A 23,188-nucleotide genomic window follows, 5' to 3' on the forward strand; every position below is an offset into this window, starting at 1 on the left:
AACATTTGTTCTCTTTACTCTAGGTATGTTGTTGGATTTCAGTTTGGCAATCAGTATATCTTCCCCTCCAGCCTGCATATTGGACCTGATAAAGTTCTTCTATGTAGTTTTCCCCAGTTTGAATATGTAGTTTGCATAAGCTGTCACAACTGGTCATTCTAAAATAAACCTAGTTCTGACAGTGCCTCCTACTTAGAGAGCCAAGATAGAGATGATCACTGTACAATTTTAATGCTCTTATACCAGCATCAACTCAGGCAGAAGGATCTTAGTCTCCACCAGTCTTGGCAGCTTTAACCTCACAATCTAGTTTCACCTTAATGGGATCTTTGTCTATTTTTAAATTAAGCTCATCTTGGAAAGCAGAAATCTTGGGAGGTACTTTTGAGGTCACAGCAGAGGATGCCCCGGGGGCCCCTTCACTGCTTGGCTTTACTAAAGGAAGAATCAACCATATGTCTGAGAAGCCATGAGTTAAGGGAAGTAGAAGAAGGAAGATGATCCCTTTTTTCTTGGAATATGCTACTCTCTGGCATAGAGCCTGCATATAAAGCAACCTAGGACTGATACTCTAATGAGATTCAAGGTAGTTGCACACTCTCCATATAACTTCAACAGTATTTTAGAGAAGAGATATATCTGTGTGGGCTTATGGAGTTTGGAGAGGTTTGATGGAATATTGGAGTGTCCCTGTAGTCTTGAAGTATAGGAAGGATGAAGACAGGTCCAGAAGAAGATAGGATACAGGGTGGGGAGAAGGGTGGGCAGTAAGATGGAAATACCAGTAAAAGGAAAGAGATAGTTCACTGAGGGAATCATTAAGAAAATGAAGAAAACCTACAATTCACACAGAAATGAAAATGGTGATAGGCTCTTTCCTCCAGAAGTGGTTTCCAAGAGTTTTTAGGGTTTGGGGGAGACATTTGTAAGGTGAAGGTGGTAATGGCAGACAACCTGGTGCTGGATTTTCCTTACAATGTTCAAAATCATGAGGTGTCAACTCTTGAAGCCTTTTCCTCTGAATTGAACAACCCAAAGGGCAGTGGACAGGCCTTGGGCAAAGGTAGAACCCAGCAGTAATCTGAGGACTGCCTTCTGACCAGATAGATTTGCCTTTCAGAGAGCAGATCTGGCCATCTCCGCCATCACCATCACCCCGGAGAGGGAGAGCGTTGTGGACTTCAGCAAGCGGTACATGGACTACTCGGTGGGAATCCTCATCAAGAAGCCCGAGGAGAAAATCAGCATCTTCTCCCTCTTTGCTCCATTTGATTTTGCCGTGTGGGCTTGCATTGCGGCAGCCATCCCCGTGGTTGGTGTCCTGATATTCGTTTTGAACCGGATACAGGCCGTGAGGGCTCAGAGTGCAGCCCAGCCTCGGCCATCTGCTTCCGCCACCTTGCACAGTGCCATCTGGATCGTCTATGGAGCCTTCGTACAGCAAGGTACCGTCCCGGTTTCTCCATGCTGGAGTAATGCCAAGGTCCTGGAAGGACTTGTCCGCTGACAACATTCTTAGATTCATGTTCCCAAAGTCATTTTAAATGCAATTTTATTTAACTTCTAGGGTGGTCCTAATATCATGCTGTACTCCAAGTATTATCAGATAGAAAGTAAATGAAATGATAAAAAAAAAAGAACTTTGAGTCCTGATTTTCCTCTAGATAAAATTAACTTCTAGTTCTGCTTTGCACTTTCCTCCCCTCCCACATTAGATTGATTGTTATGCAGACAGGGTTGTCAAATGAAGCTATCTTGCTTAAATGTGACGTCTTCATGGGCTAAAAAATCACAATTGTTTTGCAGTCATCTAAGCAATACTCCAGCCATTCTTGAGATTCAGTCTCCTATCTCAAAGAAATCTCGATAGCACTTGGGGAGTTACAGTTTTGATGGGAAACAACAAATTACAAAGTTCCTAATGTGAGTCCTGGACTTATCTGCACCATAGCAAAATATGTATTATCTGCTCGAGAGGTTATATAATAATAGTCAGCAAGGAGCTTTCTTCTGCTACCACCTGAGACACCGAGGAGGAACGATTGACCTCAAAGAGGCAGCTTCGGACTATAAGTCATATACAATGATTTCTAAAAATCATAGGAAAAAGTCATCTAGTGAGGGCCGAACATTAATAAAAGTGATTTGGTACATCTAATTTCTGAGGCTTAAAGCTAGAGAACCCTCTAGGTAGAAGGTAATTTTACATTTACAGAGTTCCTGAGACTGTTTCATGTGAATTTAAAATGGATAGGGACCTTACATAGGGTTGCAACCTTGGAAATTCTTGACACAGTGAGAATCTTCTAAGGGGAAGAGTTTGATATTCAGAACTCTCCTGTTGGCATTTTCAAAAACATCCTATCACTGAAAATGCCAAGCCTAGATTTTCTGTATTTTGTGGTCCTCCACCCCTTTCTGAGATTGGTGGTCCTAGGATTTTATTTCCAGAACTGTCAGAGTCCACCATAACCAGCTGGCAGTCACTTTCTTGATCCTCAGCTCATCACCAGGGGTGGTTCCTTATGCCTGGCTGCAGGGCAGAGAATTTCTCGGGATAGGAGTGAGAGCAGAAACCTTGGACCAATCCCCTTTGCCTGTCTCCTGCAGGTGGAGAATCCTCAGTGAACTCCATGGCCATGAGAATTGTGATGGGCAGCTGGTGGCTCTTTACTCTTATCGTGTGTTCCTCCTACACAGCCAATCTCGCCGCCTTCCTCACAGTGTCCAGGATGGACAACCCCATAAGGTAAGGTCCATTACTCCTTCCAGAAGGCTGTAAAGAAAGGATGCAAACCTAGCCACGGTGGCCTGGTGTCATGGAGGCAGAGAAGGACTTAGATTCCAGATCTGCAATTTGATGGTAGTAATCTTTAATGCATGAGGAACTTCACTCCTGTTGTATTTTATTTTATGTACAATTAAATACATGCATAAATTCACTGACTAGTATTTCTTTGAACATTTAAATTCTACTTGTAACTAATAAGTCAAAAAATTAAAAATCAGCAAATTAAATGTCCTCAGACATTTCAATATTGATTACAAACTTATTTAATCAAAATTTTCTAAACATTTAATTAAAACCACAAATCTAATATATTTCTCCAATTCTCCAATCTTCAAACATCTAAAAAATATTTTTTAAAACATGCCTAATTATCATAGTGATTAGAAAATGTATTTCATTTACAGTTATAAAATTGTAAAATTATTGAAACCAAGAACTAAAAATGTTTCATTTTAACCAAAATGCTAAAAATAGAGCATAAAAGAATTAGTTCAACATAGTGAAATAACTCAGAAATGCCTTTGCTTTATAATCAGATTCTCACCTACTGTGTGAATTACAAAAGAACTTGGATAAAGTGAACATCTGCTGGCTATGTGGTTGCTGAACTGACCAGTGGCACAAATTTAGTCCGCACTTCTTTGGGTGCATTATCAACCTCAATATTGTCTCTTTTTTGATCCCTGATTATGCTTTTCTGTGTCCCTGCCTTTGGCAATTTCTTCTTTAATCCATCATACTTACTGTCATTATGTCAATTCTTTTAATCCATGACCCTAGTCAAGTCATCCATATTCAACCAGCTTCTGTAGCTCCCAAATGCCTATTTGAAAGAGGAGAGATTCCTTGATTAGGATTAAAAATTCAGAATGATCTGGTCTAGTTTTAATTTTAACTGACACTTTTATTGAGATAATTATAGATTCACTTGCAATTATAAGTAATAATGCAGAGAGATCTCAGAATATCTTTTAGCCAGTTTCACCCAATGGTAGCATTTTGCAAAACTAGGATATGAACATTGATACAATTGACTGATTCTATTCAAATTTCTCCTCTCATTCTCGCACTCATTTCTGTGTGTGTGTGTGTGTGTGTATGCATTTGATTCTATACAGTCTTATTGTATATGTAGATTTGTGTATCCACCACCACAGTAAAGATACTAAGTATAATAATTTTGTTTCTACAAGAATTACTTGTGTTGTTCTTTTATAACCACACCCACCTCCTTCGCACTTCTTCACCTCTTGTCCCATTCTTAACACCTAACAGACTCTAATGTGCTCTCTATCTCTGAAATTTGTCATTTCAAATATGTAGTATGTAAATAGAACCACACTTTTAGGATTAGCTTTTTCTTTCAGTATAATTCTCTGGAGATTCTTTCGAATTGTTGTGTGTATTAACAGTTCATTGCTTTTTGTTGCTCGGTAGAATCCAATGTAACACAATTTATTTAATAATCCCCCCATTGAAGTATATCTAGGTTTTTTCCAGTTTGGGGCAATTATGAATAAATCCACCGCGCATATTTGTGTGAAGGTTTTTGTGTGAATCTGCATTTTCATTAATAGGTAGTACATATCCAAGAATGCAATTGCTGTATCTTGTGGTAATAGCATGTTGAGTTTTATAAAAAAATGATCAAACTGCTTTCTAGAGTAACTATCACTTTAAATTACTACTACGGATGTAGGAATGATCCAGTTTCTTTGCATCTTTACCAGTATTTAGTGTATCAGTATTTTTTTACTTTGCCTTTTGATAGTCATGGTATGATAGTGCATTGTGGCTTTTTGTTTCCCTAATGACTAATTATAGTGAATACCTTTTCATGTGCTTATTGCTATATTTTCTTTGATGAAATATATCGTTATATATTTTGCCCATTTTCTCACTGGATTGTTTATTAATATTGAGTTTTGAAAGTTCTTTATATATTTTAGATACTGGTTTCTTGCCAGATGTATGGTTTGCAAATATTTTCCCCTGCTCTGAAGTTTGTTTTTCAAGTTCTTAACAAAGTCTTTCACAAAGAAAAGTTTTTAATTTTTATGAGGTTCAATTTATAAATTTATTCTTTTGTGAATCATGCTTTTGGTGTTAAGTCTAACTCTGCCAGGTCCTAGACCTGAAGATAATCTTGGATATTTTGTTTGTTTTTCTGAAAGTTTTGTCATTTTCAGTTTTGTAAATTTGGATGTGAAGTTTCCATTTTTAAAATTAATTTATGGAGTAAGACATTGAACAGGAATCATGAACAGTTGGATGTGATCTGAATTTACTTTGCAAGTTTGTTGGGGGTTTTACCAGATTAGTATGCTGAATATTTGAATTTGAATGACTTTGGTGATGGTAACACTCTTCAGGTTGCCTCTGGTCCCACTATCCTCTACTTTATTATGTATGCTAGCTTCACACTTTCACATATTCACTTTTCACCATCAAATCATACAAGTTAGTATCCTGTGACATAGAAGACCTGGTAGACTCTTTGTGAGCTAGCAAGACCTACACATCCATGCTATCCATAGTGTGGTACCCAGACCAATATTGCTGGCATAAGACTCTCAGTCCTTATCTCAGATCTCACAAATCAGAATGTGTATCTAAGTAGGTCCAAGTGATTTTATTCACATTAAAGTTTGAACAGCACTGCCAACAATTAGAAAAAAGTGATCTATGAAATCCTAATAGCCTGAAGTGATTGGCTGCAACTAACAAATGCATTTTAATAGAGCTATCCATCAGTTCCTGCCTTCAGGGTACCACAAACTGGAAAAGAAAGGTGGTGCATATTAACAGTACTCAAGAAAAAGAATATGAGACTTACTCCACATGCCATGATGAGTAACAGGTATCTGACTAGACCTCCTATCATTAACAGCTATAAAACTGGAAAAATATGCTGTTTACAGCATTTTAAACATAAACACAGGTAGATTGCCAAATTCAGACTTAAATTGAAGAAAGTGGGGAAAACCACTAGACCATTCAGGTATGACCTAAATCAAATCCCTTATGATTATACAGTGGAAGTGACAAATAGATTTAAGGGACTAGATCTGATAGACAGAGTGCCTGATGAAATATGGACAGAGGTTTGTGACATTGTACAGGAGACAGGGATCAAGACCATCCCCAAGAAAAAGAAATGTAAAAAAGCAAAATGGCTGTCTGAGGAGGCCTTACAAATACCTGTGAAAAGAAGAGAAATGAAAAGCAAAGGAGAAAAGGAAAGATATTCCCATTTGAATGCAGAGTTCCAAAGAATAGCAAGGAGAGATAAGAAAGCCTTCCTCAGCAATGAATGCAAAGAAATAGAGGAAAACAACAGAATGGGAAAGACTAGAGATCTCTTCAGGAAAATTAGAGATACCAAGGGAACATTTCGTGCAAAGATGGGCTTAATAAAGGACAGAAATGGTATGGACTTAACAGAAGGAGAAGATATTAAGAAGAGGTGGCAAGAACACATAGAAGAACTATACAAAAAAGATCTTCACGACCCAGATAATCACGATGGTGTGATCACTCACCTAGAGCCAGACATCCTGGAATGTGAAGCCACGTGGGCCTTAAGAAGTATCACTACAAACAAAGCTAGTGGAGGTGATGGAATTCCAGTTGAGCTATTTCAAATCCTGAAAGATGATGCTGTGAAAGTGCTGCACTCGATATGCAAGCAAATTTGGAAAACTCAGCAGTGGCCACAGGACTGGAAAAGGTCAGTTTTCATTCCAATCCCAAAGAAAGACAATGCCAAAGAATGCTCAAACTACCGCACAATTGCACTCATCTCACACGCTAGTAAAGTAATGTTCAAAATTCTCCAAGCCAGACTTCAGCAATACGTGAACCGTGAACTTCCAGATGTTCAAGCTGGATTTAGAAAAGGCAGAGGAACCAGAGATCGAATTGCCAACATTCGCTGGATCATCAAAAAAGCAAGAGAGTTCCAGAAAAACATCTATTTCTGCTTTATTGACTATGCCAAAGACTTTGTATGGATCACAATAAACTGTGGAAAATTCTGAAAGAGATGGGAATACCAGACCATCTGACCTGCCTCTTGAGAAACGTGTATGCAGGTCAGGAAGCAACAGTTAGAACTGGGCATGGAACAACAGACTGGTTCCAAATAGGAAAAGGAGTACATCAAGGCTGTATATTGTCACCTTGCTTATTTAACTTACATGCAGAGTACATCATGAGAAACGCTGGGCTGGAGGAAGCACAAGCTGGAATCAAGATTGCTAGGAGAAATATTAATAACCTCAGATATGCAGATGACACCAGCCTTATGGCAGAAAGTGAAGAAGAACTAAAGAGCCTCTTGATGAAAGTGAAAGAGGAGAGTGAAAATGTTGGCTTAAAGCTCAACATTCAGAAAACTAAGATCATGGCATCCGGTCCCATCAGTTCACGGCAAATAGATGGGGAAACAGTGGAAACAGTGGCTGACTTTATTCTTTGGGGCTCCAAAATCACTGCTGTTGGTGATTGCAGACATGAAATTGAAAGATGCTTACTCCTTGGAAGGAAGGTTATGACCAACCTAGATAGCATATTTAAAAGCAGAGACGTTACTTTGCCAAAAAAGTTCCGTCTAGTTAAGGCTATGGTTTTTCCAGTGGTCATGTATGGATGTGAGAGCTGGATGGTGAAGAAAGCTGTGCTGAAGAATTGATGCTTTTGAACTGTGGTGTTGGAGAAGACTCTTGAGAGTCCCTTGGACTGCAAAGAGATCCAACCAGTCCATCCTAAAGGAGATCAGTCCTGGGTGTTCATTGGAAGGACTGATGTTGAAGCTGAAACTCCAATACTTTGGCTACCTCATGCAAAGAGTTGACTCATTGGAAAGAGCCCTAATGCTGGGAAGGATTGGGGACAGGAGGAGAAGGGGACGACAGAGGATGAGATGGCTGGATGGCATCACCAACTCGATGGACATGGGTTTGGGTAAACTCCAGGAGTTGGTGTTGTACAAGGAGGCCTGGCATGCTGCGACTCATGGGGTCACAAAGAGTTGGACACGACTGAGCGACTGAACTGAACTGACTGAACGATAACCCTGTATGCGAGACATCAAAAGAGACAGAGATAAATAGAACAGTAGGACTCTATGGGAGAGGGCGAGGGTGGGATGATATGGGAGAATGGCATTGAAGCATGTAAATTATCATATGTGAAACGAATCGCCAGTCCATGTTCAACGCATGATACAGGGTGCTTGGGGCTGGTGCACTGGGATGACCTGGAGGGATGGGGAGGGAGGTAGAAGGGGGGTTCTGGAAGAGGAACACATGTACACCCCTGGTGGATTCATGTCAATGTATGGCATAACAAATACAATATTGTAAAGTTAAAACATAGAAAATAAATTCATTTAAAAAAACATAAATAAATAAAACCAAAAAAAAAAAGCAGAGACATTACTTTGTCAACAAAGGTCTGTCTAGTCAAGGCTATGGTTTTTCCAGTAGTCACATATGGATGTGAGAGTTGGACGGTGAAGAAAGCTGAGCACCAAAGAATTGATGCTTTTGAACTGTGATGTTGGAGAAGATTCTTGAGAGTCCCTTGGACTGCAAGGAGATCCAGCCAGTCCATCCTAAAGGAGATCAGTCCTGGGTGTTCATTGGAAGGACTGATGTTGAAGCTGAAACTCCAGTACTTTGGCCACTTGATGCAAAGAGCTGACTCAGTTGAAAAGACCCTGATGCTGGGAAGGATTGAAGGCAGGAGCAGAAGGGGACGACAGAGGATGAGATGGCTGGATGGCATCACCGACTCAATGGACATGAGTTTGGGCAAACTCTGGGAGTTGGTGATGGACAGGGAGGCCTGGCGTGCTGTGGTTCATGGGGTCACAAATAGTCAGACACGACTGAGTGACTGAACTAAACTGAACTGAACAGGTAGATTGAGATTGAAGGAAAAGATATACCATACAAATTGTAAGTATAAGAGGCCATCTCAATATTAGACAAAGTAGACTTTATGCCATATGGTATTACAGGGGATTACATAGCAATAAAAGAACAATTCCAAATATGTTTACACCATGTAACAAACATCCAAGTTTATGATATAAAATTTGATAAGTCTTTCCCCCCTTTGCTGGATCACTGGCCCGTCTTCACATTTCACCACAGATGATTGTAGGTGTCCACATCAGAATGATACAGAGTTAGTAGCTTTTTCTGAGGAAATGCTGTTCCAATGCCTGCTAACTTTTGTAGTCATTTGTTTTATATTTCTGAAATATTGTATCAGATCCAGAATTCTATTATTCTTCAAAATGATTTTTAAAAATGACAAACTTAATAGGACAAATAGAAACATCTAATATAGTCCAAATTTTAATTTCATTCTCTTAGAAATTGACATAACAAGCGAAAGGAAACCTAGTAAGGCTATATGCTATGCTATGCTTAGTCAGTCAGTCGTGTCTATCAGTTGTCATGTCAGTCAGTTGTCATCCCATGGACTGTAGCCTGCTGGGCTCCTATGTCCATGGGGATCCTCCAGGCAAGAATACTGGAGCCGGAGCATGTTGCCATGTCCTCCTCTAGAGGATCTTCCCAACCCAGGGAGCAAATTCAGGTCTCCCCCATTGCCCACGGATTTTTTACCATCTGAGCCACCAGGGAAACCCTAATAAGGTTACAGAAAATCTAAATAATGCTGTCAACCCATGTTACATAATTGACATTTATGGAATGCTATACCCAGCAATTGCAGAATACACATCTTTTTCAAGTATGCATTCACCAAGATGCAGCATTCATTGAGCCATAGAGTTAAATCTCAGTCACAGTCAATTTCAAAATCTGACCAAGTATGTTCTAGCACTATAATTAAGTTAAAATAGAAATTAATTGTTTAAAAACTAGAAAATTCCCAATGAAATTTAAATAGCATAATTCTAAACCTATGGGTCAAAGAAAAAAATCATAAAAGAAATGTAAAAACATACTTGTAAGTAAGTGATAATGAAAATACAACATATCAAAATGCGTGGAATGCAGGTAAAACAATGCTTAAAGGAAAGTTTATAGCCTTAAATGCCTAATAAGGAACAGAAAATGCTTAAATTTGAGATTCTTAGTTTCCCTCTCAAAAAAGATAAAAAAAATAAGAACAGGCTAAACTCAAAGCAACTTTAAAGAAAGACATAGAGTATGTTTAACAAGATAGAAAATTAGCAGTCTTAATTTGATTTGGTTGTTTGATAAGTTTAATAAAGTTAATAAACCTCAAGCAAGGCTATTCAAGAAAAATTAGAGAAAACTGAAAGTATTAATATCGGGATTGAAAGTGGGGATTTCACCATAGATCTTTTAAACATTAAGTGAATAATAAGATGATATTATCAACACCTTTGTCCCAATAAATTTAACAGCTTAATGAAATGGATACCTTAGTTTAAAAAGAGTTTATGAAAATTTTTTAAAATGAGAAAATATGAATATTGATACATCTATTAAAGATACTAGATTTGTAAGCCTCACTATGAATGAAATTCCAGGCCCAGATGGCATTGCTGATGAGTTCTAGCCAACACTCAATTAAATAACACTAATTGTAAACTCTTTCAGAAGATAGAGGAGAAAATGTTTTTTAATTCATTTAACAAAACTGACATAATTCTGATACCAAAAGCCAAAAAAGATATTACAAGAAAAGAAAGTCACTGCCCAATATCCCCTATGAACCTTAGATGTAAACATCCTCAACAAAATGGTAGCACATTGAATCTAGAAATATATAAAAATGATAATACATCATATTCCACTGCAGTCTTATCCTTGGGATATAACTTGTTTCAGTATTTGAGAACCAATTAATGTGATTCACCACGTTAAAAATCAAGGACGAAAATCATGTATGTGATCATCTCAGATGATACAGAAAAGAATCTGACAAAATTAAATTCCTGTTCATGATTAATGAATAAATATATAAAAAGAAATTTCCATACCCTGATAACAGGCACAAACAAGAGAACTGACTACTAACAACAAATTTAATGATGCTTTTTCGCTAACATAATATTTCAGGCCCTTGTGTGACCAACAAGCAATAAAAGAAATGAAGTTGTATAGACTTGAGAAGGGTCTTCCCTGGTGGCTCAGACAGTAAAGAATCTACCTGCAATGCAGGAGACCCAGGTTCCATCCATGGGTTGGAAAGATCCCCTGAAGAAAGGAATGCAACTCACTCCAGTATTCCTGACTGGAGAATCCCATGGACAGAGGAACCTGGGGTTACCCACAATCCATGGGGTTACAAAGAGTTGGGCACGACTGGGCCACTGACACTTTCACTTTCACAGACTTGAGAAATTCCACTGTCTACTTTCTGATAACATGATCATCTTTGTGAAAAATCCTAACAATCTTCTAATAAACTTGTCTAATAAATAAATCTTCATAAGTTGCCAGAAACAAAATCCCTATATAAAAACCAATTATGTTTTTACATACTAGTAAACCAACAATTCGGAGAAGGCAATGGTACCCCACTCCAGTACTCTTGCCTGGAAAATCCCATGGACGGAGGAGCCTGGTAGGCTGTGGTCCATGGGGTCGCGAAGAGTCGGACATGACTGGAGTGACTTTGCAGCAGCAGCAAACCAACAATTGGAAGACAAATTTTAAAAATATTACAATATCCCCAAAGGTATAAAGTTCATAGGAATATTTTTTGAGGTGTATAAATATTAAACTCTTAGCAGAAAATTTAGTGAAAAATGTCATCAAGAAAAATTAAAAATCTAAATAAGTGGAGAGATATCCAGTATTCATGGATTCAAATTCTCGATATTGTTGAGACGGCAAATCTTCCTAATTGAGCTAAAGGTTCAATACAATATCCATTAAAACTTCAGCAGACTTCAAAAATAGAACTGGAAGAGATGAATGAAGAATAGAATTTTGAAAAAGAACGAAGTTGGAAGACTGGCACTACTTGATTTCTGACTTTCTACAAAGCTGTAGGGGCATCTGCATGTCCTCTGTCCAACTGTATTTAATCTTATTTCTCAGTGCTCTTGCTTTCCTGGCTTCACAATGCTTCTCGAAGATTACAGTTAGTTTTCTGCTCCTTGGCCTTCACTAAGCTAGTTATTTTTGGAATACTCTTCTATGCTTTTGACCTAGCCAACACTGAGTCATTTTTCAAGTCTCTACTCAAATGTCACCTCCTCATAGTAGCCCTTCCTGGATACTCCTCAAATTACATCACCCTTTTCTATTTTTCTCTTTCATGTACTTCAGTACTTTTCTTTCTTAGCAATTGTCACATTGTATATAAATGAGTTTATGTGTTTACTGTTTGTTACAATGCATCCATCTTTCTAGATCATAAATTCCTTGGATCTGGCTACTGAGTTTGTTTGTTCCCCATTGTATAACCAACCCTTGGCACAGTGTCTGGCACAGGTCACCTGCCATAACAAAATATCATAGACTGGGTGACCTAAACAATAGGAATTTATTTCTCATAGCTCTAGGGGCTGGGGAGTCCAAGATCTCAGTGCCAGCAGGTTTGGTTCTTGGTGAGAGTCTTCTTCCAAGGCTTGCAGATGGCCTTCTTCTCTCTGCATGGTGGAGAGAGAGGGACCACTGGTCTCATTTCTTCTTTTTATAAGGTCACTAATCCCATCAAGGGGGCTCCACCCTCATGACCCTGTAGTAGTGTAGTGTAGTGTTAGTCACTCAGTCATGTCTGACTCTTTGCGACCTCATGGACTGTAGCCCCCCAGGCTCCTCTGTCCATGGGATTCTCCAGGCAAGAATACTGCAGCGGATTACCATTTCCTTCTTCAGAGGATCCTCCCAACCCAGGGACTGAACCTGGGTCTTCTGTGTTGCAGGCAGATTCTTTACCGTCTGAGTTATAGATCCACCTCCAAATATCATCACATCAGAGATGAGGGATTCAGCACGTGAATTTGAGGGGAGAGCAAGGATAAAGCATTCAGTCCATAGCATAAACTATGCATGCCTAATATATGGTATATGATTGAATTAATTTTTGAAGGAAAATTTGTTCTTTTTGTTAAAATATAGAGAATGGGGAACTTTGAGTAGGATGAGTCAAGATACAGAGTTCAGCTCAGCAACAAAATGTCCCTTCCTGGTGTCTGAAGTTGAATGAACGCCCTTGGGAGGTGATGAACTGCACATCCCTAGAAGTGTGTCTGCAGTAGCTGGGGATGAGGAATGTCACTCCTAAACTCTGATGTAATATGTTGTGTGCTCCCTGCTCTTTGGGTCACACTCCATGTATAGATCTGTATGCAAAGGAGTTGGCTCTGTTTTCTGTTTTTCTTTATTTATTTTTATCTTGAGGGCAAAGGTTTATGTTAGATATAAAGTCTGCCTCCTGCTGGGAAAAATGTTAATAGAATACCTTTTACTAAAGGTCACATTGGAGATTTTCTATATCTTTTGATTTTTTTCTCATTGTCCTTTTTATTCCTCTATTGCTCCTGTATTCATGGATCCATTAGAATTGCATGAAATGCAGCTTGCAGTCTGTGTACTCCTTCACATTGGAACCATGAGATTCATGAATTGAAAAGCTCCAGATTTTTATGGCTGTGATAAATCATCCACAGGAACAAACTGGCTATAGAATTTGTATTCAGACTCAGGCTTATGAGTGCGCAATGTATTAGCAAACTTAATATAATTCAGGAAAGCTGGTTTCATGAGGGGGAAATGAATTGTACTACTCCTGAATAGGGTACATGTTCGCTTCTTTCCTGTCACATCTAGAACTAAAGCATCATGTGGTGAAAGAAACACGAAAGGCTTGGAATCCAGTTCTCTGAAGCAGGTGTTGGGATCCTAAATAAATGTAGAGACAGGGCTTCCTCGGATTTGTTGTGTAGACTCCTCAAGAAGATGACGCTTCTCTATGGCTACCCTAAAGTGGCATGCCCCAGGGACTCAAATTGCAATTTCTCACACCTTCTATTTTTTTAAAAAATAGACTATTTTCTTGAATGGTTTTAAGTTTCTAGGAAAATTGAGTGGAAAGTATAGAGAGTTTCCAAATACCCTCTCCCCCAATCTCCCCTATTGTTATTCAGTTCAGTTCAGTTCAGTCACTCAGTCCTGTCTGACTCTTTGCGACCCCATGAATTGCAGCACTCCAGAGCTCCCTGTCCATCACCAACCCCCGGAGTTTACTCAAACTCGTGCCCATTGAGTTGGTGATGCCATCCAACCATCTCATCTCTGTGGTCCCCTTCTCTTCCTGCCCTCAATCTTTCCCAGCATCAGGGTCTTTTCCAATGAGTCAACTCTTCCCATCAGGTGGCCAAAGTATCGGAGTTTCAGCTGCAACATTAGTCCTTCCAGTGAATATTCAGATATTCAGGACTGATTTCCTTTAGAATGGACTGGTTGGATCTCCTTGGAGTCCAAGGGACTCTCGAGAGTCTTCTCCAATACTACAGTTCAAAAGCATCAACTCTTCAGTGCTCAGCTTTCTTTATAGCCCAACTGTCATATCCACACATGACTACTGGAAAAAACATAGCCTTGACTAGACGAACCTTTGTTGGCAAAGTAATATCTCTGCTTTTTAATATGCTGTCTAGGTTGGTCATAACTGTTCTTAAAAGGAGTAAGCATCTTTTAATTTCATGGTTTCAGTCACCATCTGCAGTGATTTTAGAACCCAAGAAAATAAAGTCAGCCACTGTTTCCACTGTTTCTCCATCTATTTGCCATGAAGTGATGGGACCAGATGCCATGATCTTTGTTTTCTGAATGTTGAGCTTTAAGCCAACTTTTTCACTCTCCTCTTTCACTTTCATCAAGAGACTCTTTAGTTCTTCACTTTCTGCCATAAGGGTGGTGTCATCTGCATATCTGAGGTTATTGATATTTCTCCCGGCAATCTTGCTTCCAGCTTGTGCTTCATCCAGCCTAGCGTTTTCATGATGTACTCTACATATAAGTTAAATAAGCAGAGTGACAAAATACAGCCTTGACGTACTCCTTTTCCTATTTGGAACCAGTCTGTTATTTCATGCCCAGTTGTTCTAACTGTTGCTTCCTGACCTGCATACAGATTTCTCAGGAGGCGTCAAGTGGTCTGGTATTCCTATCTCTTTCAGAACTAGTATTATTATTATTTTGCATTAATGTGTTACATTTGCTGAGCTGACAGTGATGCATTGTTATTAACTGAAGGTCATAGTCTACCTAGGGCTTATTCCTGTATTGTGCGATATGTAGATTTTGATAAATGTATAATGAGATGTATGGAGTATCATGGTAGCATACAAATAGCTTCACTGTACTAAAAATTCCCTGTTCTCTATTCATCCTATCCTCTTTCTCTTTGAATTTCATTTTTAATTTTATTTATCTATTTTTATTTCTTGGCTGCACTTCACGGCATATGGGATCTTGGTTCCCCACCCAGGGGTCGAACCCACACCCCCCGCATTGGAAGCTCAGTGGATCATCAGGGAGGTGCCCTGAATATTATTTTTAACTAAGCAGAAACTGAGATCCTTCTAAATACCTACCTGTTCCATACTCTCCAGACAACTCTTTCAATAGATATTTCCCTCCCAAATTTCTCAAATGGGTGTCATTTCTGTATTCTTTCTGCCATATCCAGATCTTGATGACCACTTAGTTTATTACAGCAGCCTTCTGACTTTTTCTTTCTTGCAGAACTCTTTCAAGCCTTTCTCTGTGTTGCGAGCAGAAACATCTTTGTAGAATAAATTCTGATCAAGTCAGTCCCTCGCTTTTAAATTTCCAATGGTTCTGCATACATTTCATGTTAATGGTTAAGCTTCTTAACACCACATCTTCACTTGACCTTAGCCACTCCTCTGGATTCAACTTTATAACTATATATATGTTCCATTTTGTCTCAAATTGCTAAACCTTGGTGGGTATGTCAATGTATATACTTCCAGTGCTTACCTGGTGTAAGAGTTGATTTTCTTTAAGATGCAGGTTTTAAAAAATCTTGTATGGTTTTCCTTCCCTTACTTTTTTTTGATGGCAGCTTCCTTATAGAACTTCTTAAACTGAATTTTAGCTGTCAATTTTTTTTTTGTTCTTCTTGTGTTTCTATCATCAGACTTATTAAATTGAGTTGTTACTTTTCATTTATATCTCTTTCATTAGACCATGAACTCTTTGAGAGTAGAAATATTCATATTAGGATTCTCCATCATAAGTAAAGGACTTGGCATTTAGCTAGAACTTAGTAGTGTTGGACAAATGCTCGAATGAATGGATAAGGGAACTTAACAGACTCAGGTGACCTAGAATTAGTAGGAAAATAATAATGAAGATGAGCATTTGGGAGCTGCAGGAAGAAATGGCTGGATGTAGAAAGAAAGTCATAAAAACAAGGCTGCTGGCAAAACCAGGGAGAAAAATATCTGTTGCTGATAATGAGCTCCTCAGTGGGCTTTTATAATGTCACATGGGACATTTGGGTACCAGCAAGGCTCTACCAAGCACTACCAAGAACGAGAGATATACAGTGACAATTTGAAGTGAGATCACCCAGTGTACAACAGGACCCTGATTCCAGGATCCTCAGCCGTGGAAATGAGATAGTTTTACTGAACTGGTGATTGCTCTTAGTGTTCAGTGACTGTGGAACCATCCATCTTCCAGCCAATCCATAGTATTGGTCCTTGTTATTCAGTAACCCAAGAACACCTGGGTTTCTTTTTTTTTTTTTACTGTCATTAATGGTTGTGTTTAGGTTCTAATTTCTGCTTATTTAGAAACATATTCATTCTTAAATATACAAATCATAACTACTAAAAAATATAGCATGTCCCTAAAAAGTGAGTGTCTTGTTATAACTAGCTAATGTTGCTTTGTAAACCCAAAACCTTTTGGTAAGTTTACATAAAAACTCTCGTAAGGTCTTAAAAACATCTGTGATAAACATCATACAATGCAGTAATACCCAAGGAGAGCTGTTGACAGTAGTTTCTTATTGCCTGCAAAGTCCATAACTCTGTTTTAAGATTATGGAAGGTCATTCATTTTGTTTTAATAAACTTAAAAAAGACTTAACTAAATCCCCTAACAGAAGTTAATGGTTCTTAATTATATGATGCAGTTTTTTTTATTAAAGAAGGCACTATTATTGCTAAAATTGTCCAATTTTATATGACAGTAAAATTATAGATGACACAGCAAAGATAGAAAAATACCCCTTGAATTGGTTTTCACTTCTCTGTGTACCTGGACTTCTTCCAACAAGCCCAGGTCAAGTCTTTTAGGAAGTAACCAGGGCATTTAAATATAAATCATAACACTAAAAGATACAGCATCTCCTTAGAAAGTGAGTATCTTATTATGGCATATTTGGGGCCATATGGTTCTGTTCACATTTTAATTGTTATAGAAAGAAAATAATGTGCTTATAATGCAAGTCATGAGAAGTTTGGGGGAAAGAGAAATTGTCTTATTGAAATTTATTATAATAGACACAAAATAGAAAAAGAGCTAGGCATAACTTGGCAGTTATCTCGGATTATAAGAAATCTCAGAGGTCTTTAAATAATAAATGATTTAAATATTAAAATGATAATTGTCTCATCACCAATGATCCCAGTGAGGAAGGGACAGCAAACCGATGCTCAGGGCATCTCCTATGGGGTCAGGTGGCTTAAAGACAAGTACAGAAGTTGAGAGATAGTACACAGGGCACTAAGATAGGCATGTCACTTGAAAACATTTGCAGGTAGGACCAAGTTGCAGAATTAGCTTCAGCTAGGGGAAAATGCTGAAGAAAACAAAGGTAGAGTTTAGGTAGAATTAATTTCTGAACTCTAGTTTTGATTTTGAAACTATCACAAAGAAAGAGAATGCCAGTGCTTCAGGAATACTGGGTGGTCTGAATGGATGGTAAAGTAAAGCAGAATCACTGCTGCAATATGAAAATCATGGGATTTTAACATTGTACTAGCATAGTAACTTGCTGTCTTTGTAATTTTAGATGGTCACTTCATAGATCAGAGTCTTAGCTTTCTCTTCTCCAAAACAGACACAAACCTACCAGTTCAGTGATGTGTTATGTCAGTTAATTAAATTGAACTTTATAAGATCCAGTATGGTGTTGGCATTAAGTTGGTCCTCAATCAATCAGTCATCTTTCCCTTGATGCCTTTTAAATCTTGCTTCCAGACTGAATTGAATAACTATCCCAAGACATTGGAAATCTGCAGATATATATTTGAATGTACTGCTTATAATATTTAAAAATGACAATAGTATCAGATTCTTGATGATGGTGAAATATCTAACCTTTTGAAAAACAGTTGGATTTTTTATTTGATAGGTTAGTGAATTAGATGTGCAACTATGGCAAAATTTATAAATGGTTCATTTGAAAAGATACCCTTGGATTCTTAGAAAGGAAAACATGATTCCTAGGAGGTGGTACCGACTCTCCCAAAACAAATCATATTGGGTTAAGCTAGCCTCTTTCAATTTGTGTTTATTTGTGTTTGGCACATTAGATTGGCAAATTAGAATAATGGTATATTGTATCTTAACTTAAGCAATCTATTTGGTGGGCTTATATAGTAACCTTGTGAATAAGATGAAAATGTGGTTTATTATAGTTATATAGATGTTAGTTTGGTTTAAAAATGTCCCAAAATGTTAATAAAATATTTGATTTGACTTGGCAGATGGTTGCCTGGTTGAGAGGCATAAAGTTCTGACCTTGGAACCACTGTATTCAATAATCATCAAAGACTTATATTAAGTCATACTAATCAATTTCCCAGATGAAATAAAATTTCAAGGACATATACTATGTTTTATTATGAAGTTTATTAAAAATATATATTCATTAAAGACAAATGCACAAATCAAAGTACAAAAATACAAGACTGTGCATGTTAACGTATACTTATTTTATTGCAGATTTAATTCATGGCAAATTCAAATAGGTATAGTTTATTAAAATCTTTCTCTTTCAGATAATTTTGAAAAGTAGAGTGTTGTTCCTGCTGATGATATTTTTGAAAATCCTTTTTATATGCAGTTTTTTCCGTGTTTGGGATTTTATTGTTAATTAACTCTTGATTGGTTGAAGTATGTTTTTGATAAGGGTTTCAACAACAGACTACAGGCATTTTCTTTTCAAAACTCCTGCATTTCTGGTTCTTAAGATGTGAAGGATAACTCAGTGGATCCAAGTTTGTATTCACTAGCATATAAACTGCACCCGAGATGAATGACCAGCTTTAATTTTCTTCCTTTGGATTTGTCCTGCTCCTCATTTTTTAAGCTCAAATTTTAGGTTTTTGACAGATTTATGTTAGTATGTGCACAAGTAGTGTAGATTTATTTTCATTGGTTTTCCTTTGAATGGTATGAACTCTTTCAACTTTCCTGTTCTTATATTTTGTTGTTTTGTTGTATTTTAGGATTTTTTTAAAAGTGCAACTTTGGCTATTATTTCTACCATACTTGTTTACTTGTATCGTAGTAACTCCTATATTCTTTTGCTCTAGGTTCAGAGCCATCTTTTGAACTGTGTCCTTCATGCAATTTATTCTGTTCTCTGCTGTCAACATGGATTTCATTTGGGCAATTACGGTTTTTCATCTGCAGTTCTTTATTTTATAAACCTTTTTCCTTTACACTCACCCTGTTGAGTTTTCACTGCTTAGTTTTCTATGAAAACTCTTTTCTTCTCAGGCTTTCTGTACCAGTTCCAAAACTGTTTGCAAAGGAAGAGTGCATTTTCCGTTTTACAGAACTGTAATTTTTGAGTGATTGTGACATTTTATCTTTTTCTATGGTTATTTTACTAGGAAGTTGGGAAACCAGTGATGTTAGACAGAAACTGTCTTCAATGGAAACATCTTAGGATGGTTAATATGTTGACTGATAGAATCAAGATGCTAAATGATATCAACAAGATGGAACAAAGTGCTGAAACCAACAAGCTGGATAAATGAAATCTGACAGGCTGCCTAAAAATAATCAGCCACTTGTGTACAGGACAGGAAAGGGATGCCTGACTGGGTGTATTTCCAGGCTTATACATTCAGCTCACTGCTCTGCTCCTTCTCCTGACCTTCCCAGACAATCTCATTCATTCTGAAGGCTTCAATTACCACTGGATGCAGAAGATGTGACATTTGTGGCCCTGGTCCAGGCCAGGCACCTCAAGTCAACTTGTTCAACCCTGAGCTCATTAGCTCAACCCCCAAACAATCCCACCAACATTATTCATCATTGAAAGCATTGCCATCCACCAGGTCACTCAGTCATCCTTAACCCAACCTGTCCCCCTTTCCCATAGGAGATCATTTGCTACCTATAGATTGAGTCTACCTCATTATTATTTCTCAGAATCTTCCTTCTTCACTGAACTTTTGGATCAAGGGTTCATACACCTGAATGACTTCCTCCCGGCGTGTTTAAATCCATCTTTTCTGCTTTCCTTTTATCCATTTCCTTCTCAGCATCTTTTTAAAAGACAAATTTGATCATGTTATTTCCCATTTCCACCCTACTCTAAAAAGTCTGTTAGTGATTTTCTGCTAGAAGTAAGCTCTTTTAGAAATCACTGAAGGCAAGAACATTATTGTTGCCTGCCTTTGCAGCCTCACTCTTCTCCATTTCTTCTCATACATGTTTTAATCACAACAAGTTGTCTCTGTCCTTTTGCATCATTTTTTCCATCATGGAATACTAACCCTCATCTTCCTGGAAAATTCATAATTTTCTATTTGAGAATCTGTCCTCTATGAATCCTTCTGTGATCTACCTGACTCTGAACAATCCTATTTTTCTATGCTTTTCCAGGACTTTACACATATCGGTATTAATGGCCAACTCCCTCTGTGCTTAGTCGCTCAGTCGGGTCCGACTCTTTGCGACCCCATGGACTGAAGTCCGCCAAGCTCCTCTGTCCATGGGGATTCTCCAGGCAAGAATACTGGCGTGCGTAGCCTTTCCCTTCTCCAAATTATATCATTAATATACTGTATTTCCTATATAGTATTTTAATATTTAATATTTAAATATTTAACATTTAAATATTTCAGTATTTAAATATTCCTGTATTTTTGAATACAGTTATTTCACTGTCGACCTATTAGTCATTTTCAGGTTAGTTTCTCCCACTCCTAACACACATTCAGCGTCCGTTCTTTGTGACACTTTACTGTTCCAGGCCTGATAAAAGTCTTTTCTTCTTGAATTGTTCTTGAACTTTTCTAATTTAATTGGTGTTCCTTTCTTTAAAATTCCTGTCACACTATCCTTTTCTGGCATGTGGTGCTTCATTGTCATTGCCACATGAATCTTAAAAGAATAGTTGTTGTATTCTTTTTGATAAGTGTGTCTTATACTTACCATAAAAATTCAGGTAAAAATACTAACAATCACTAAAATTCCTCCCCTTCCCTCTAAAATAATCAATGTTTCCATTTGGAGAAAATAATTTTAGGTGTCTGGCTCTGCATATTTATGAATATAAAGAGGTAATCTAGGAAACAATGGAATCGTATGGTCAAATTTATTTTTAGTAAAAAAAAAATACATTTTATGCTTATTTTTTTCTTGACTTTGAAGAAAAATGAAAAAAGTACAACTAAAGATATTGCTGAAATTTGATAAATATTTATTTATAGCAGGAAATATTAGTTCCTAAATTATTCTTTGTAATTATAAAATCAAATCTGAAAAACTCAAGGAATCCAAGTACTTTATAACCATCTGCTTCAATTAGTTGAATCTCTAATTTCTACTATGAAAAGAAGAGAAATACCATATACAGATCTTCTCTCCATTTCCCTGAGCATTACTTTTCATTTTTAAAATTAATTATTATATTTACATGGTAAAAATTATGACATTTGCATTACTTTTCTGTAACCACATAACTCAGGATTGCCAAATATTAGTTCTATAAGTACATGAATTCAGGATTTGCTTAATATTTGTAGCATAGTTCACATCTCATTAGCTATCTTAGGTTTTGTATGAAACATTTAAATTGTGAACAAAAATTAAAAATAATATAACAAAGACTTATGCCCCACCACCCACATGTAGCAAATGTTACTTAATCAGTTTGTTTCAAGTTATGTTTTTGAAATAAAATCTTGTAGACACAGTTGAACACACAGGTTCATTATCTTTAATTCTACCCAGATGCATTTCTAATATGAATTCAGAGTTTTTTGAGTTTATATATATATGTATGTATATATATAATTTTATCATATATAACATGCATATAAATAAAAATAGTATAATTTTCATATATTTGATATCTTAATATATTCATATCTATATATTTAACATATTCAATGTAATATTTTTAATATCTTCAAATGTATATGGATAGTATTGTAGCATATAATCTGTATAGAGTAGAAGATCTTCTGTGTATTGTCTTTTACAATCAATATTTTATGCATAAAGTTCTAGTTCATTTATTTAGACACCCGTATGGTGGCCACAGGACTAGAAAAGGTCAGTTTTCATTCCAGTCCCAAAGAAAGGCAATGCCAAAGAATGCTCGAACTACCACACAATTGCACTCATCTCACATGCTAGTAAAGTAATGCTCAAAATTCTCCAAGCCAGGCTTCAGCAATACGTGAACCGTGAACTTCCAGATGTTCAAGCTGCTTTTAGAAAAGGCAGAGGAACCAGAGATCAAATTGCCAACATCCGCTGGATCATCAAAAAAAGCAAGCGAGATCCAGAAAAACATCTATTTCTGCTTTATTGGCTATGCCAAAGCCTTTGACTGTCTGGATCACAATAAACTGTGGAAAATTCTGAAAAAGATGGGAATACCAGATCACCTGACCTGCCTCTTGAGAAACCTGTATGCAGGTCAGGAAGCAACAGTTGGAACTGGACATGGAACAACGGACTGGTTCCAAATAGGAAAAGGAGTATGTCAAGGCTGTATATTGTCACCTTGCTTATTTAACTTATATGCAGAGTACATCATGAGAAACGCTGGGCTGGAAGAAACACAAGCTGCAATCAAGATTGCTGGGAGAAATATCAATAACCTCAGATATGCAGGTGACACCACCTTTATGGCAGAAAGCGAAGAAGAACTAAAGAGCCTCTTGATGAAAGTGAAAGAGGAGAATGAAAAAGTTGGCTTAAAGCTCAACATTCAGAAAACTAAGATCATGGCATCTGGTCCCATCACTTCATGGGAAGTAGATGGGGAAACAGTGGAAACAGTGTCAGACTTTATTTTTTGGGGCTCCAAAATCACTGCAGACGGTGATTGCAGCCATGAAATTGAAAGATGCTTACTCCTTGGAAGGAAAGTTATGACCAACCTAGATAGCATATTTAAAAGCAGAGACATTACTTT

The 23,188-nt window shown here is 37.4% G+C and overlaps 1 protein-coding gene across 3 annotated transcripts in view; it reads left to right on the top strand.

Moving 5' to 3' along the window:
- Positions 1 to 23,188, top strand: part of GRID1 (glutamate ionotropic receptor delta type subunit 1) — a 677,264-nt gene that overhangs the window by 557,334 nt on the left and 96,742 nt on the right. For all 3 annotated transcript variants that reach the window (XM_081563134.1, XM_081563129.1, XM_081563135.1), the window contains exons 11-12: positions 1,121 to 1,445; positions 2,611 to 2,749. In XM_081563134.1, the coding sequence (XP_081419260.1) occupies positions 1,121 to 1,445; positions 2,611 to 2,749 (464 nt within the window). The remainder of the gene's footprint in view (positions 1 to 1,120; positions 1,446 to 2,610; positions 2,750 to 23,188) is intronic.

The sequence above is a fragment of the Giraffa tippelskirchi genome, chromosome 2 (assembly GCF_054371585.1).
Source record: "Giraffa tippelskirchi isolate mGirTip1 chromosome 2, T2T-mGirTip1v1.2.pri, whole genome shotgun sequence".
NCBI lineage: Eukaryota > Metazoa > Chordata > Mammalia > Artiodactyla > Giraffidae > Giraffa > Giraffa tippelskirchi.